The sequence below is a fragment of the Halichoerus grypus genome, chromosome 5 (assembly GCF_964656455.1).
Source record: "Halichoerus grypus chromosome 5, mHalGry1.hap1.1, whole genome shotgun sequence".
In the NCBI taxonomy this organism is placed as follows: Eukaryota; Metazoa; Chordata; class Mammalia; order Carnivora; family Phocidae; genus Halichoerus; species Halichoerus grypus.
This window is the reverse complement of record NC_135716.1, coordinates 146,074,162-146,091,291: the sequence shown is the minus strand read 5'-3', so window position 1 is coordinate 146,091,291 and position 17,130 is coordinate 146,074,162. Positions and strand designations below refer to the sequence as shown.

At 37.1% G+C, this 17,130-nt stretch overlaps 1 protein-coding gene across 1 annotated transcript in view; it reads left to right on the top strand.

The window, feature by feature from the left end:
• ZYG11A (zyg-11 family member A, cell cycle regulator) overlaps positions 1–17,130 on the top strand; it is a 59,989-nt gene that overhangs the window by 19,209 nt on the left and 23,650 nt on the right. The window contains exons 3-4 of the mRNA XM_078073144.1: positions 12,707–12,847; positions 14,927–15,103. Of these exons, the coding sequence (XP_077929270.1) occupies positions 12,707–12,847; positions 14,927–15,103 (318 nt within the window). The remainder of the gene's footprint in view (positions 1–12,706; positions 12,848–14,926; positions 15,104–17,130) is intronic.

Here is a 17,130-nt window from a genome sequence, read left to right as displayed (position 1 = left end):
AATTCAAGCCCCATGTTGAGCATGGAACCTACTTATAAAAATAAAAATAAAAAATAGGCAGAAAGGACACCCAACATTAGTATTAAAAGCCACGCAACATCTTCATTTGGTAGGGAATCCTTGTTGATCCATTGGTGGGGTGTGGCAAGAGTTCCTTCTGAAGATTGTTTTGTAATGGCATCTGCAGGAAGCCAGGGAGAAGAGAGGGTGAGGCAACAGCTATCTGGTCTTTTGCTTGGTCTTGCTGTGGCTTATCCTTTGTTCCTTTTCAGGTCTTACATCTGGATGATCATAAATCTTTTAAAAATTTTAGAATATATCCATTGTTTAGATTCTGAATGTGTAGGTCCTTGGCAATTTATGTATAGTGCTTAAAAATTGTTTTGATATAATTTTTAACTTGTGGGTCACTAATTTTAAACATTTGCCACATTTGTTTTATCATATCCTCTTTCTATGCACAATTTTTTTCTGAACCATTCAAGAGTAGGTTGCATACATCATGCCCCTCTAGCCCTTAATGCTTGATTTTGTATTTCCTAAGAGCAGTGATATTCTCCTCAATGGCCATCGTGCAGTTATCAAATTTCAGGGAATTTAACATTGATGCAATACTGTACATAATCTTACTGTACATATTTACAGTGTTGATTATCCCCATAATGCCCTCTGTAAAATATTTTTCCTTTTAGTCTAGTGTCATTTTTGCATTCGTTTGTCATGTTCCTTTGTAATTTAATCTGGAAGAGTTCTTAGTCCTTCCTGTCCTTTGTGACATTGATATTTTTGAGGAATACAGACTAGCTTTGTTTTGTTGACTTTTTTGAAGAATAGAATGTTCCTCATTTTGGGTTTGTCTGATGTTTCCGTATAATCAGTTTCTTCGTTTTTGGCCAGAATTCTGTGTGAAGGATATTGTGACAGTCTCAAGAATATTAATCCTGGAGCGCACAGTGCCTCTCATTAGTCATGTTACTTTTTATCACGTGGTCAAAAGTATTGTCCAGATATTAGATAAAATTGTACAGATAAAATACTATTTACATAGTATTGTTATTCTTTCTACACTATATATAAGTAATATTTTTTTCTCTTGCAACTAATAAGTGGTATATAAGATACTTGAAGACTGTGAATATCCTGGTCCTCATCAAACTTTCTAATCTGGATTTAGCGCCACTGAAGATTCTTACCTGAACCAGTCTTTACTGGAATCGTTGCAAAGTGATGATTTTCCAACTCCAGCCCTCCTTTCTACAGTTAGTAGTAGGCTTCCTACTGTGAGGAAGAACCCTGTCTTCTCCCTCTATGTCTAACCTATCCTCAGTATGAACTCATTGATTCTTGTTGTTTTCAGGGGTTTACCATTCATTACTGTCCTTAATTATTTTGATGCTCAGTTTGTTACAGATTGGCCAATGAGAGCTCCTTCATACTGGCTCCTATATTATTTTTTACTGCTCCCATTATAATTGTTATTATAATTTTGAGTACTTCCTCACTTTTAGCACATTAAGGTGTTCTAGGCTTATTATGCTTCCCTGTTTTAGCCCTTCTGACATTTCTACTAGGCGCCCAGGTTCCTTTTATTAAGAAGCTAATCTGAATATTGGTATGCTCATTGTTGTTGGTGTACTTTGTTTTTAAGTCCTTTTGGCAAACAGGGCTAAGAGATATATGAAATAAGTTTAAAAATAATACTTCTGGGGTGCCTGAGTGGCTCAGTTGGTTAAGCGACTTCCTTTGGCCTGGGTCATGATCCAGGAGTCCCGGGATTGAGTCCCGCATCGGGCTCCCTGCTCAGTGGGGAGTCTCCTTCTCTCTCTGACCCTCCCCCCTCCTCCTTTCTCTCTCTCTCAAAACAAATAAATAAAATCTTTATTTTTTTATTTTTTAAAGATTTTTATTTATTTGATAGAGACAGTGAGAGAGGGGACACAGGCAGGGGGGTGGGAGAGGGAGAAGCAGGGATCATGGGATCATGACCTGAGCTGAAGGCAGATGCCTAACGACTGAGCCACCCAGGCGACCCTAAATAAAATCTTTAAAAAAATAATAATAATACTGGGTGCCTGGGTGGCTTGGGTCGTTAAGAGTCTGTCTTCGGCTCGGGTCATGACCCCAGGACTCTGGGATCGAGCCCCCTGCATCGGGCTCCCTGCTCGGCGGGAAGCCTGCTTCTCCCTCTCCTACTCCCCCTGCTTGTGTTCCCTCTCTAGCTGTGTCTGTCTCTGTGTCAAATAAATAAATAAAATCTTTAAAAAAATAAAATAAAAAATAATAATACTTCCAAGTGGCCATCCTCACATCATTTTCCTTTGCCCTTCCCCATTCTGTTTTGTATCTCTTTTCCACAGTGAGAACTTGGTTCTTAGCAGCATTGGCACATTTGCTTAATCCTACAGTACATGTAAAAGAGTTTTCAGAATTGCTATACTTATACTATAGAAAACACAAACCTGCTAAAAAAGAGTTGAAGATTTGTTTGCAGTTCTTTTTTTCTTTTCCTAGACTGAGGGTATAATCAAGGTACTAAGCAGATGTACTTAGGTTCTCTTATTTCCTCCTCTTAATATTTAGTAGGCACTTTGCATTTATTACTTATTAATATGTCTTGAAAATGACCCCATGTCAGTTCATATTTCCATTCTTTTTTTTTAAACTTTTTTTTTTAAGTAATCTCTACCCCCAATGTGGGGCTCAAACTCACGACCCAGGGATCAAGAGTAACATGCTGTACCAATTGAGCCAGCCAGGTGTCTCTGTATGTCCATCCTTTTAAATTTTTTGGATGGCAAACTACACATAACATAATATTTACCATCTTAAGTTTAAATTAAGATGGTAAGTGTATAGTTCAGTGATACTAAATACCTTCATAATGTTGTGCAACCATCACCACCATCCATCTCCACAGCTCTTTTCATCTTGTGAAACTCAAATTCTGTATACCCATTCAACACTAACTCCTCATTCCCCCTTCTCTCCAGACCCTGGCAAATGCCATTCTACTTTCTGTTTCTATGATTTTGACTAATTACTTCCTATAAGTGGAATCATACTGTATTTGTCTTTTTGTGATTGGCTTATTTCACTTAGCCTATGTCCTCAAGGTTCATCCATGTTGTAACATATTGCAGAATTTCTTTCCTTTTTAAGGTTGAATAATATCCATTATGTATATACCACATTTTGTTTGTCCATTTATTGTCAGTAGACACTTTGGATGCCTCCATGTTGCTTCCAGCTATTGTGAAAAATGCTATGAACCAGGGTACTCAGATATCTTTTTGAGATCCTGTTTTCAATTCTTTTGGAATATAGCTAGAAGTGGAATTGCTGGATCATATGGTAATTCCATCTTCAATTTGTTGAGCTGTCACACTGTTTCCCACAGCAGCTGTACAGTTTTATATTTCACAAATGGTTCATAAACATTCCAATTTCTCTGCATCCTTGTCAACACTTGTTAATTTCTGTTTTTGTTTTTGAACACTAACAATCGTAGTGGGAGTGAGGTGGTATCTCATTGAAGTTTTGATACGCATTTCCCTACTGATCAGTGATTTTTAAGCATGTTTTCATGAGCTTATTGGCCATTTCTTTGTCTTCTTTGGAGAAGGTTAAGTCCTTTGCCCATTTTTGAGTAGGGTTGTTTTTTGTTGTTGAGTATAGTTCTCTCTATATCATGAATATAGGTATCTATTCATATATCTGTCCCTTACCAGATACATGATTTTCTGATACTTTCTCCCTTTCTGTGGATTGCTTTTTTACTCTGTTGATAATATAATTTGAACAAAATTAAAAAAATAAAATTTAGGTCCAGGGTGCCTGGCTGGATCAGTTGGTAGAGCATACGACTCTTGATCTCAGGGTTTTAAGTTCAAGCCCCACACTGAATATAGAGATTACTTAAAAAAATTTTTTTCTTTGAGGTCCGATACTTAGATTTTTTTCTTTTATTGCCAGTCTTTGGTATCCTATCTAGTAAATCATTTTCAAATCCATTGTCATGAAACTTTTTTTTTTTTTAAGATTTTATTTGTTTGAGAGAGTGAGCAAGCGAGAGAGATAGAGCATGAGCAGGGGGAGAAGCAGACTCCCCACTGGGCAGGGAGCCCACTGCAGGGCTTGATCCCAGGACCCCAGGATCATGACCTGAGCCAAAGGCCGATGCTTAACCAACTGAGCCACTCAGGGGCCCCAAGGAATTGTCATGAAGCTTTTGCCCTAGGTTTCCTTGTAAGAGTTGTATAGTTTTAGGTCTTATATTTAGGTCTTTGATCCATTTGGAGTTAATTTTTTATATGGTGTATTTATTTTATTCTTTTGCATGTGCATATCCAGTTTACTCAACACAATTTTTTTGTTTTTAATTTTATTATGTTATGTTAATCACCATACATTACATCATTAGTTTTTGATGTAGTATTCCATGATTCATTGTTTGCCTATAACACCCAGTGCTCCATTCAATACGTGCCCTCTTTAATACCCATCACCAGGCTAACCCATCCCCCCACCCTCACTCAGCACAATTTCTTGAAAAGACTGTCCTTTCCTCGTTGAATGGTTGTGGCACCCTTGTCAAAAATCATATGATCAGGGCGCCTGGGTGGCTCAGTTGGTTAAGCGACTGCCTTCGGCTCAGGTCATGATCCTGGAGTCCCGGGATCGAGTCCCGCATCGGGCTCCCTGCTCAGTGGGGAGTCTGCTTCTCCCTCTCCCACTCCCCCCTCTTGTGCTCTCTCTCTCTCTGTCTCTCATTCTCTCTCTCAAATAAATAAATAAAATCTTTAAAAAAAAAATCAGATGATCACATATATGACTATATGTGTAAGGGCTTTCTATTTTGGAGCTTTCTGTTCTATTCCATTGGTCTGTATGTCTGTCTTTATGCCAGTACCACACTGTTTTGATTTCTGTAGCTTTGTAGTTAAGTTTTGAAATTAGGTGACTTCTCCAGTCTTGTTCTTTTTTAAGATGGCTTTGTCTATTTGTGGTCCTTTGGAACTCCATATGAATATAGGATGGATTTTTCTGTTTTGGTAAAAAAAAGTCTTAGGAGTTTGGTAGGGATTGCAGTGAATATGTAGACCACTTTGGGTAGTATTGTTATCTTACGTCTTTTGATCCATGAACATGTCTGTCCATTTATTTATGTCTTCTTTCATTTCTTTTAGCAGTGTTTTGTAGTTTTCGTTGTGTAAGTCTTTCACCTCTGGGGTTAATTCCTAAGTGCTTTATTATATTATTATAAATGGAATTGTTTTCATAATTTCCTTGGCAGATTGTTCATTGTTATTATACAGAAATGTAGCTGATTTTTTTTTTTTTAAGATTTTATTTATTTGACACAGACACAGCGAGAGAGGAAACACAAGCAGGGGGAGTGGGGGAGGGAGAAGCAGGTTCCCGCAGAGCAGGGAGCCCGATGTGGGGCTCGATCCCAGGGCTCTGGGATCATGACCCAAGCTGAAGGCAGATGCTTAACGACTGAGCCACCCAGGCGCCTCTGTAGCTGATTTTTTAAAAAGATTTATTTATTTAAGAGAGAGACTGTGGGGGAGGGGCAGAGGGATTGGGGAGAGAATCCATAAGCAGACTCAGCACTGAGTGCGGAAACCAATGTGGGACTTGATCTCATGACCCTGAGATCATGACCTGAACTGAAACCAAGAGTTGGATGCTCAACCGACTGAGCCATCCAGGTACCCTGAAATGTATCTGATTTTTTTATGTTTGCTTTGTTTCCCGCAACTTTTAGTTCATTTATTAGCACTAATGGCGCTTTTGTGTGTGTGGGATCTTTAGGGACTTCTGCATATGAGATGATATTAATCTGCAAACAGAGATAATTTTACTTTTTCCTTTGCAATTTGGATGTCTTTTATTTCATTTTCTTGCCTAATTGCTCTAGCTAGGACTTCCAGTACTATGTTCAGTGGAAGTCATGAAAGTGGGTAGCCTTGTCTTGTTCTTGATCTTAGAGTAAATGCTTCCAGTCTTCTACCATTGAGTATGATGTTCACTGCAGGTTTTTTTATACATGGCTTTAAAAAAAATTTTTTTTAAGATTTTATTTATTTATTTGACAGAGAGAGACGCAGCAAGAGAGGGAACACAAGGGGCGCCTGGGTGGCTCAGATGGTTAAGCATCTGCCTTCGGCTCAGGTCATGATCCCAGGGTCCTGGGATTGAGTTCCACATCAGGCTCCCTGCTCAGAAGGGGGCCTGCTTCTTCCTCTCCCTCTGCTGCTCCCCCTGCTTGTGCTCTCTCACTCTCTCTGTCAAATAAATAAATAAAATCTTAAAAAAAAAAAAAAAGAGAGGGAACACAAGCAGGGGGAGTGGGGGAGGGAGAAGCAGGCTTCCCTCAGAGCAGGGAGCCTGATGCGGGGCTCGATCCCAGGACCCTGGAATCATGACCTGAGCTGAAGGCAGACGCTTAACAACTGAGCCACCCAGGCACCCCTTTTATACATGGCTTTTATTAAGTTGAGGTAGTTTCCTTCTATTTCTAGTTTTTTTAATGTTTTTGCCAGGAAAGGGTTATCAGATGCTTTTTCTGCATCAGTTCAAACGGTCATGTTTTTTCCCTTAGTTCTGTTAACATGTATTCCACCTTTCAATTTCCATATGTTAAACCATCCTTGCAATCCAGGAATAAATCCCACTTGGCCATGGAATATAATCCATTTAATATGCTGCTGAATTTAGTTTGCCTGTATTTTGTTGAGTCTTGAATCACTGTTCATAAAGTGTATTTATCTGTAGTTTTCTTGTAGTATCTTTATCTGGCTTTGGTGTCAGGGTAATGCTGGCCACATAGAATGAATTAGGAAGTGTTTTCTCTTCAATTTTTGTTAAACTTTATGAAGGATTGGTATTCTTCCTTAGATGTTTGGTAGAACTTAATTAAGCAAAGCCATCAGATCTGACTTTTCTTTTCAGGAGATCTTTGATTACTCATCGATTGTCCTTACTAAGTTACAGGTCTCTTAAAAATTTTCTGTTTCTAGAAATTTGTCCATTTCATCTAGGTTATTCAATTTGTTGTAGCATAATTGTTCATAATACTCTTATAATTTTTTCTTTATTTCTCTAGAATTGGTAGGAATGTCCCCACATTCATTTCAGATTTTAGTATTTTGAGTCCTTTCTTTTTTTCTTAGTCCATCTAGTAGCTAATGGTTTGTCAATTTTATTCAAAGAACCAACTTTTGGTGTTACTAATTTTCAGTGTTATTTGTCTATTCTTTATTTCATTGATCTCTGCTGTAATCATTATTATTTCCTTCATTCTGCTAGTTTTGGGTCTAATTTGTTCTTTTTCTTGTTTCTTAAGTTGTGAAAAGATAGGTTGTTGACTTGAGATTTTTCTTGTCTTCTTAATTTAAGCATTTATAGCTATAAATTTCCCCCTAGCACTGCTTTCACTGGGTCCCATAAGATTTAGTATGTTGTGTTTTTTGTTTTCATTTGTCTCTAAATATTTTCTAATTTCCCTGTGATTTCTTCTTTGATCCATTGGTTGTTTAAGAGTATGTTATCTAATTTCCATAAATTTATAAATTTTCTAGTTTTACCTCTGTTATTTCTAACTTCATCCTGTTGTCAGAAAAAACACTTTGTATGATACCTATTTTTTTTAAATCTATTGAGTCCTAATTTGTGGTCTGACATATGGTCTATCCTAGAAAAGTCCCATGTGCACTTGAAAGAATGTGGATGCTGGTGTTGTTGGGTAGAGTGTTTTGCACTTTTAGATCTAGTTGGTTTATTGTGTTAAGTCCTCTGTGTTCTTACTTCTGTCTGGTTGTTCTATCCATTATTGAGTGGGTTGTTGAAGTCTCCATTATTGTAGAAATGTCTATTTCTCCCTTTAATTTTGTCAGTTTTTGTGTCATGTGTTCTAATGGTCTGTCATTAGGTACATAAATATTTATGCTTATTATATCTTCTTGGTGTATTGAACCTTTTATTAATATATAATGTCTGGCTTTGTCTCATAACCTCTTTTGATTTAAAGTCTACTTTGTCTGATAGTAGTATAGTCACCCCTGCTCTCTTTTGGTTATGTTTGCATGGAATATCGTTTTCCATCCTTCCATTTTCCATCTAGCTGTGTCTTTGGGTCTAAAGTGAGTCTTTTATAGACAGTGTATAGTTGGATCATGTGTTTTTTATTCATTCTTCCAATCTTTGTCTTTTGATTATATATAGCATTTAATCCATCTACATTTAAAGTGATTAGTGATAAGGAGGGACTTACGTCATTTTGCTCTTTGGTTTCTATATGTTCTGTAGCTTTTTTGTTCCTCATTTCCTGCATTACTGTTTTCTTTTTTGTTCAGCTGATATTTTTTTTTAATTTTCTGAGAATGAGTTTTCTTTTTTTTTTTAAGATTTTATTTGAGAGTGAGCGCAACAGACAGCACAAGCAAGGGGAGGGGCAGAGGGCGAGGGAGAAACAGACTCCCCACTAAGCAGGGAGCTGATTTTTTTTTTTTTTATAGCAAAATGTTTAAACTCCTTTCTCATTTCCTATTGTGTATATTCTATAACTGTTTTCTTTATGGTTACCATGGAGATTACATTTAATATCCTAAAGTTAAAATACTCTAATTTGAATTTATATCAGCTTCACTTCAATAACGTAAAAAACTGCTAATTTACATCTCCATCCCCAACCCTTTTAATCAGTGATGTCCCCAAATTACATCATTATACATTGTCTGCCCCAAAGTATAAAATGATAATTCTTTTTAATCCATTTGCCTATTATGTAGAAAACAGGGGCACCTGGGTGGCTCAGTCAGTTAAGCATCTGCCTTTGGCTCAGGTCATGATCTTGGGGTCCTGGGATTGAGCCCTGTGTTGGGCTCCCTGTTCAGTGGGAGAGTCTGCTTCTCCCTCTCCCTCTGTCCCTCCCTCCTGCTCTTGCTCTCTTGCTCTCAAATAAATAAAATCTATAAATTATGTAGAAAACAAAATTTGCAGTTACAAACCAAAGTTATAATAGCTTTTAGAGTAATATTTTTTAGAACATGTATTAATTTCTTAAATCCTGTAGAAAACAAAAAGTAGAGTTACAAGCCAGTTTTTGTTTTTTTTTGTTTGTTTGTTTAAGTAATTTGTATGCCCAACATGAGGCTTGAACCCACGACTCCAAGATCAAGAGTTGCATACTGTACCCACTGAGCCAGCCAGGGACTCCTACAGACCAGTTTTAATATATCACTAGCTTTTAAAATTGCCCTGTATTTACCTTTTTTTGAGGTCTTTATTACTTCATATGGTGTCTTCTTACTGTCTAGTGTTACTTTATTTTGCCCTGCAGGATTCCTTTGAGCATTTCTTTTCTTTTCTTTTCTTTTTTTTTTAAGATTTTTTTATTTATTTGTCAGGAAGAGAGAGAGAGAGAGCACAAGCAGGGGAGAGGCAGGCAGACGGAGAAGCAGGCTCCCTGCTGAGCAAGAAGCCCAATGTGGGACTCGATCCCAGGACCCCCAGATCACGACCAGAGCCAAAGGCAGGTGCTCAACTGACTGAGCCACCCAGGCGTCCCATCCTTTGAGCATTTCTTAAAGGGCAGGTTTAGTGGTAATGAACTTCCCCAGCTTTTGTTTATCTGGGAATGTCTTGATTTCTCTCTCACATTTGAAGGACAGTTTTGCTGGATATAGGATTCATGGTTGACAGGGTTTTGGTGTTTTTTTTTTTTTTTTTTCCTTTTAACAGTTTAAACATACTGGCCGTGGTCTTCTGGCCTTTAAAGTTTCTGATGAGAAATCTGCAGATAATCTTATCAAGCATCCCTTGTGTGTGATTCACTTCTCTCTTGCTGCTTCCAAGATTTTCTGTCTTTAGCCTACAAAAATTGGATTATAATGTGTCTTTGGTGAGAGTCTTCTTGAGTTCATCGGTGTTCATAGTCATGTCTTTCATCAAATTTGGGAAGTTTTCAGCCATGTTTTCTTCAAATAGTGTCTCTCTCTCCTGGGACTGCCACAATGTGTAGTTTGGTCTGCTTATTGGTATTTCATAGGTTCCTGAAGTTCTGTTCACTTTTTTGAGGTCTTTTTCCTTTCTGTTCCTCTGACCCAGTAATTTCCATGGTCCTATCTTCAAGTTGGTTGATTCTTCTGCCTGCTCAAATCTGCCTTTGAATCCCTCTAGTGAATTTTGCATTTTAGTTATTGCACTTTTCACCTCCAGAATTTTTCTTTTCTTTTTTGTTTTCTATCTCTGTTGATTTTTCTCTTTTGATCATACATCATTTCTTTGATTTTATCTCTATCTTCCTTTAGTTCTTTGAACATTTTCAAGAATTCTTTCCTAATAGATCTGCGATCGGGTTTTTTTTTTCTTTCTTTACAGGGACAGTTGCTGTTGATTTCTTTTTCTTTTCTTTTCTTTTTTTTTTTTTTAAAGATTTTATTTATTTATTTGACAGAGACTGAGAGAGAGAGCACAGATAGGCAGAGCAGCAGGCAGAGGGGAGGGAGAGGCAGGCTCTCCGCTGAGTAGGGAGCCCGACGCGGGGCTCGACCCCAGGACCTTGGGATCATGACCTGAGCCAAAGGCAGACACCCAACTGAGCCATCCCCTTTTTTTTTCTTTTTAAGATTTTACTTGAGAGAGGGAGAGGGACAAACAGACTCCCCACTGCACAAGAGCCCGATGGAGGGCTCGATCCCAGGACCCTGAGATCATGACTGGAGCTGAAGTCAGGCACTTAACCTACTAAGCCACCAAGGCACCCCCTAGATAATAGTTTTAAATATTAGTTTGTTTTCCCCTCAGGAACTTCAGGTATATGCATCATGGATCTTTGTCTTTTTTCCGTATCAACACTTAATCTTAGATCTTTTGTACTTCTTTCTTTTAAAAAATTTTCTTGTTTTCAGGGCGCCTGGGTGGCTCAGAGGGTTAAGCCTCTGCCTTTGGCTCAGGTCATAATCCCAGGGTCCTGGGATCAAGTCCCACATCCGGCTCCCTACTCAGTGGAGAGCCTGCTCTCCCTCTCCCTCTGCACCTCCCCCTGCTCATGCTCTCTCTCTCTGTATCTCTCTGACTCAAATGAATAAATAAATAAATAAATTAAAAAAATTTTTTTTTAAAAATTTGTTTCTTGTTTTCTTGCATTTCTTCCCCTTACCAAATTTTTATTCAAATCTGTCTTTCCTTGGGTACCTTTTAACTTAGTTTTGTTTGTTTTTTTTTTTAAAAAGATTTCATTTATTTGACAGAGAGAGACAGAGAGAGAGGGAACACAAGCAGGGGGAGTGGGAGAGGGAGAAGCAGGCCTTCTGCCGAGCAGGGAGCCTGATGCGGGACTCGATCCCAGGACCTCGGGATCATGACCTGAGCTGAAGGCAGACTCTTAACGACTGAGCCACCCAGGCGCCCCTTTAACTTAGTTTTTATATTTGGTATAATTTTGTCTTTTTCTTCCCTTTTTAATGAATTGTTTTTTCATCTTTTTGTTGAAGATATTTTTTCACATCCCAAAATGCTTATTGAGAATATTTAATTCAGTTTAAAGTGCCGTGTTAAAATTTTCTTCTGATTTGTTGTTGAGTTTTTTTGTTTTTGTTTTTGTTTTTAAAATAAGCTCCACACCCAGCATGGAGCCCAACACAAGGCTTGAACTCACAACCCCGAGATCAAGACCTGAACTGAGATCAAGAGTTGAACGCTTAACTGAGCCACCCAGGCGCCCCTGTTGTTGGTTTATAGGAAGAATTTTTCTCAGCTGAAATGTGTAGATTTGCTGCTTAAATATTTCTTATAATAGCCTTATATGGAATTGGTTTGAATTTTTAATTTTTTGTTATTTAATTGACATAGTTCCTAATTCAGAAGCATTATCCATTAGTGATGTCAATTAACAATGTGAGGTTTCTTGAGTGATGTTGTTACTGGTCATGGTAGAGTAGAGAGGGGAGTGTTTTTCTTTTCATTTTTGCAAGATCTTAGTTTCCCCCTTTATTTTCTTTTTTTCCCTTCACTATCTAGGAATGCTGAAAATTGGGTCATACCTAGTTTTATTTGCATTCCTTGTTAATTTTATGTTTTGTATCTGGGGGTACCATTATCCTCCAGACCCAAAGTCTATGTATAGATTTTTAAAAACTATTACCTAAGTGGTAGCAAGGAAAATTATGTTAACATTTAATTAATAATAAAGAAATAATAATATTTATATAATAATTATATATTATATAATATATATTATAATAAAATATAATATTTATATAATAATAAATAAAATATTACTACAAAGAAGTCAGTTCCCTTTTTCATTTTAGTTGTTTTGTGTGGCCTTTTACCTTTCTCTTATTGTCTAATTTATTCTATATGAGTAGTACTTAGAAGATATGCAGTCTTGGTTTTGATTGTTTAAAAATTTATATGCTACCCATTGTTCAGTTGAAGTCTTAACTGTAATATAGTTGTAGGGAGATGAATTTGGCTCCACTACTTAATTGGTTTGTTACATTTAGCACCATACTTCATCTCTCTGGCCCCATTGTAAAAATGAGGTTGAGGAGAACATTTACCTATTAGACTTAGGATTCGTTTAACTTTGTAAAGCCCCTGGAACATTTAATTGAACACCTGTCATTGTTTCAAACACTCAAAGCCCCTAAAAGCCTGAACTATGAAACCCATTGGTAACATCTTTGTTTTTCAGGTTGCTGGAGGAGCCAATATGAGTCAGATTTCAGAAGCACTGAGCCGATACAGGAATAGGTCATGTTTTATGAAGGAAGCACTCTACAGGCTCTTCACAGAGACATTTTCAATGCAGGTAACCATGCCTGCTATTTTAAAGGTAACTACACTGCAGAAAGGTAGTTTTTGTTACTACTTTTTGCTTAGTTCAATTAAAGGTGTTCACCAAACACACGGAGTACAGTAACTTATATGCCTTATTCTATAGTGAGCCAAAGTACCCTCACGGAGAAAGGAAAACAGTGTTAGGCTTAATTAACTGCCAGATCGTCTCTCATTTTCAGCATCTAAATTAGTTCAAGTCATCCAGTGTTTTGATTTAGTCTGAGAAGGAGACATAGGACATATGTACTATTTTGCCTAAAATAGGAGATCTTAATCTATAAACAAAGTATTCACTTTGCTGTAAATGTTTCTTATTTATTCATTCATTTACTCTTTAAAACCTAACGTCTGGTTTTCTAAAAGAAAACAACAGTGTCTTCAACAAGAACAGAGCAAAAAAATGAAGGTGCCAGATTTACCATATAAAGTATTTTGTGAATAAAGTAAAATGACCAGTATTGATAGGGCCAAACTTTGCTTTGGTTTATAGAAAAATGAATTTGTTTTAAATGTTATTGGAAGTATTAAGTGGTTTGGGAAAGAAAAGTGCATTTATTTAAGGTGAAACGTAACATGAAAATGAAGACTTGAAGTCACTTTGTCTTTATTATTATTTGTAATTCTTTATAGTTCCTTAAAAAAATTGGGTATTTCTGCACTGTGGGAGATAAGCTTTGTTCATAACTTAAAAGCAGTACCGTATAAAGTGAAAAAAACTCTGGACCTTTGTTTCCCATTTGTAATGAGGAGATTCAATTAGATATTCTAAAAGTCCTTTTCATATCTAAGATTCTGTGATTTTTGAAAATCATGTTTTGTGTTTTGCTTTTTTTTTTCCCCCTATGTATTTAACTTGGATGATGGCAATCCAATGAAATCCTAGGAGCAATTTATCAATATAGAAAAAAGTCATTTTCCGTAGTGGAACTGTGTCCCACGTCTGTCTCTAGGCTCTGTTACTTCATGCAGCTGTCAGAGTGAGGGGCTCTGGTCTCTTAAAATCATGGTTCATGCCAGTATCAGCAGACTGGTTTCTGAGGTGGATAGAAATGGACAACAGATTGCACTGTCCTTGAATGTTAGTGCAGGTGTGGTCTAAGCTTAGTACAACGCCTTCATGTTACCTTTGTGTTGTAGGTCTTCCACAGTCTGTCTTCTAATGACCTTTCTCATGTTATGTTTGCAGTTTTCAAATTCTTTCAAAATTCTGTTAAATTCAAATTTTTTCCTCCTCTGTTGGATTCATCCCATCCTTTTGTCTGTTTTGTGTATTTCCTTATCACATTTCCATTCCTTAGGAATTGCCTTTTCATTCCATCCCTATCTCTACCTCCTTCTGTCCAAATCTTATCTGAGACCCTGCCTTAAATGTGCTCTCTGAATGAAGAATTCTGTTCCATACCAGAAATGAATGCTCCTTCCACAACTACCTTAGGTAGCACTTTATATATATGTTTATGGTGCTTTTTTTTTTTTTTTTCCAGTTTCATGTTTTGATATCCCTCTCAATGTTATTTGTTTACATACTGTATTTTTCTCACAGGGCTTTATGCTAAGGAATAGGGTGTGATTCATGTTTGTGTCCTGTAGTGCTTATCACAATGCCTTGTATGGAGTAAGGTTCAATAAATGATTATGAAATCATGGAGGAAATGGAAGAAGTCCAGAGAAGGGAAGTGACTTGCCTAAAGTCACACATCTAGTTAACAGCTTCATTTGGATGGGAAGTTATTGCTGTTGCCCTAAAAAATAAATGCTGAGGGTAGGGAAAGATCTTTTACTTTCTGTCCCAATGAGCAAATATTTTTGCCAACACAAAAACAAGACAGTATAAAGAATGTTTGGGGCACCTGGGTGGCTCAGTCATTAAGCATCTGCCTTCAACTCAGGTCATGATCCCAGGGTCCTGGGATCGAACCCCACATCGGGCTCCCTGCTCAGCAGGGAGTCTGCTTCTCCCAGTCTCTCCTCCCCCTGCTTGTGCTGTCTCTCTCTGTCAAATAAATAAAATCTTTAAAAAAAAAAAAAGAATGCTCATGTTGTCATATGCCACTAAAAACAAGTTCATCTTCAGCTTGTGGCTGTAGGAATGAGGAATCATCCATTGGATTTGCCAGTGCAGTTCACAGCCAGTGCTTGCGCCCTCAACTTAACACGCCAGGGCCTGGCCAGGGGGATGCCTGTTCGTCTGTTGTCAGAGGTCACCTGTCTGCTTTTCAAGGCTCTGAAAAATTTCCCCCATTACCAGCAGGTAATTGAATACTTGACTGCTTCTTACTTCAGGACAAATAACATGAAAAAAATTATTAGTATTAGTTAATATTAGCTATTATTAATATTAGCATTATTTTGTTTTAATTTTTCATCCTCCCTGAGAGAGAATAGATAAGGAATTTATGTTTGTTATAGAAAAAAATAGCAAATTTGGATTAGCAATTGGGTTTAAATTTTTAAAATTTTTTTAGAAACCATTGACCCAGAAATCCATATACTGTTAACACTTCAGTACATCCTTACAGGCTTAACATCATATGTGAAAATTAAATTAAAAAAAAAAATTAAATTGAATTGAATCATAGATGTAAATATAAAAACTGAAAACCATAAAACTTCTAGAAGAAAACAGGACAAAATATTGGTGACCTTGGGCAGTTTTCTTAGGATACAAAAAGCACATGTCATGAAAGAAAAATAATAAATTAGAATTCATCAAAATTAAAGGCTTCTCATATACACAGACATACACAAATTGAAAAGGGTAAGTCATGGGATGGCAAAAATGTTTGTTTTGTTTATATGAAAAGGGACTTTTTATAGAGAACATAAAGAACTCTTAACTCCGCATAAGACAAGCCCATTTTTTAAAAAGGCAAAAGATTTGAGCACTTTACTAAGAAGATTAAACAGATGACAGATGAGCATATGAAAAGATGCTCAGTGTTTTTAGTCATAAGGGAAATGCAAATTAAAACCACTTTGAATTACCACTGCATACCTAGATACTACTGCACACCCTCTAGATTGGTTGAAATTAAAAGATTGACAATACAAAATGTTAGCAAGGGTGTGGAGCAACTGAAATTCTCATATATAGATGTTAAGAATGTAAAATGATAGAACTATCAGTTCAACAGGCTGGTAGTTTCTTTCAAAGTCAGACATACACCTTCTTTACTACCTAGTCTTTCCACTCCAAGAGAAATGAAATCATATATTCATACAAAGCCTTTTACATGAATATTTATAATATCTTTATTCATAATATATCCCCTAAAACTGAAAACCTTTCTGTTGTTGAACAGCAGGTGAATAGATAAACAAATTGTGGTATATTCATATAAGAAACTCCTCTATTTGGCAATAAAAAGGAATAAAGTACTGGTACATGCAACATGGATGAATCTCAAAAGCATTGTATGCTAAGCAAAATAAGCCAGACACAGAAGAGTAGATATTATATGATTCTATTTATGTGAAACTTTAGAAAAGATTAATCTGTAATGACAATGTAGTTTTCTGAGGTTGGGATTGACTAGAAGGTGGTACAGTGCAACTCTTTGGGTGATGGAAATATTTTTTATCTCAGTTATGGTGATGGTGGACGGTAGTGGTTATACAGCTGTATCAATCTGCCAAATCTAATTGAAGTGTGTACTTACAATGGAAATTTTTAAAAAATACAATAAGGAAGGTGGTCTTTCTTCAATAAAAAAAAAAATCTGCATTTTCACTTTCTCTTGAAAAGTTGGAAGCTCCTTCACAGTTCAGTGTTTATTCCTTCATGGAAGCCATCAGTTGGAGTAACAACTGCCCCTATAAAAGGGCATGAATTCTCCAATTGTTCGTAATTCCCACCACTGCTCTGCTGTGTCACAGTCAGCCCTCCTCACTTGTTTCTGTTACTGCCTAGTTCCTGTTGGCATTTCAGGCTTGCTGCCCCTGCCTCCTGGCCTACTTATGGCCTTTCAAAGAGATGGTGTATTTTTCTATTGCTACAGCTTTCTCAGGAGGCCTTCTCTTTCTTTTCTATCTGTAAAGGCCCAGTTCAACCCTACCAGTCTTAGGTTGCAAGTACAGCTCTATCACAGAGTTAGTTATAAGGTCTGGTAAGGACATTTGTAGATGGCCAGGCTTCAGGTAATTGGTTTGGATTGACACACAGGCAGGCCACTAGGGTTCATGGGGAAAAGACCCCCTGCTTTGCCAAAAAAAAAAAAAAGTGGGGGCAGATTATTCTTTAGGCAGAGGTGAATGTGACAGAGTAAGATTACATGAAGA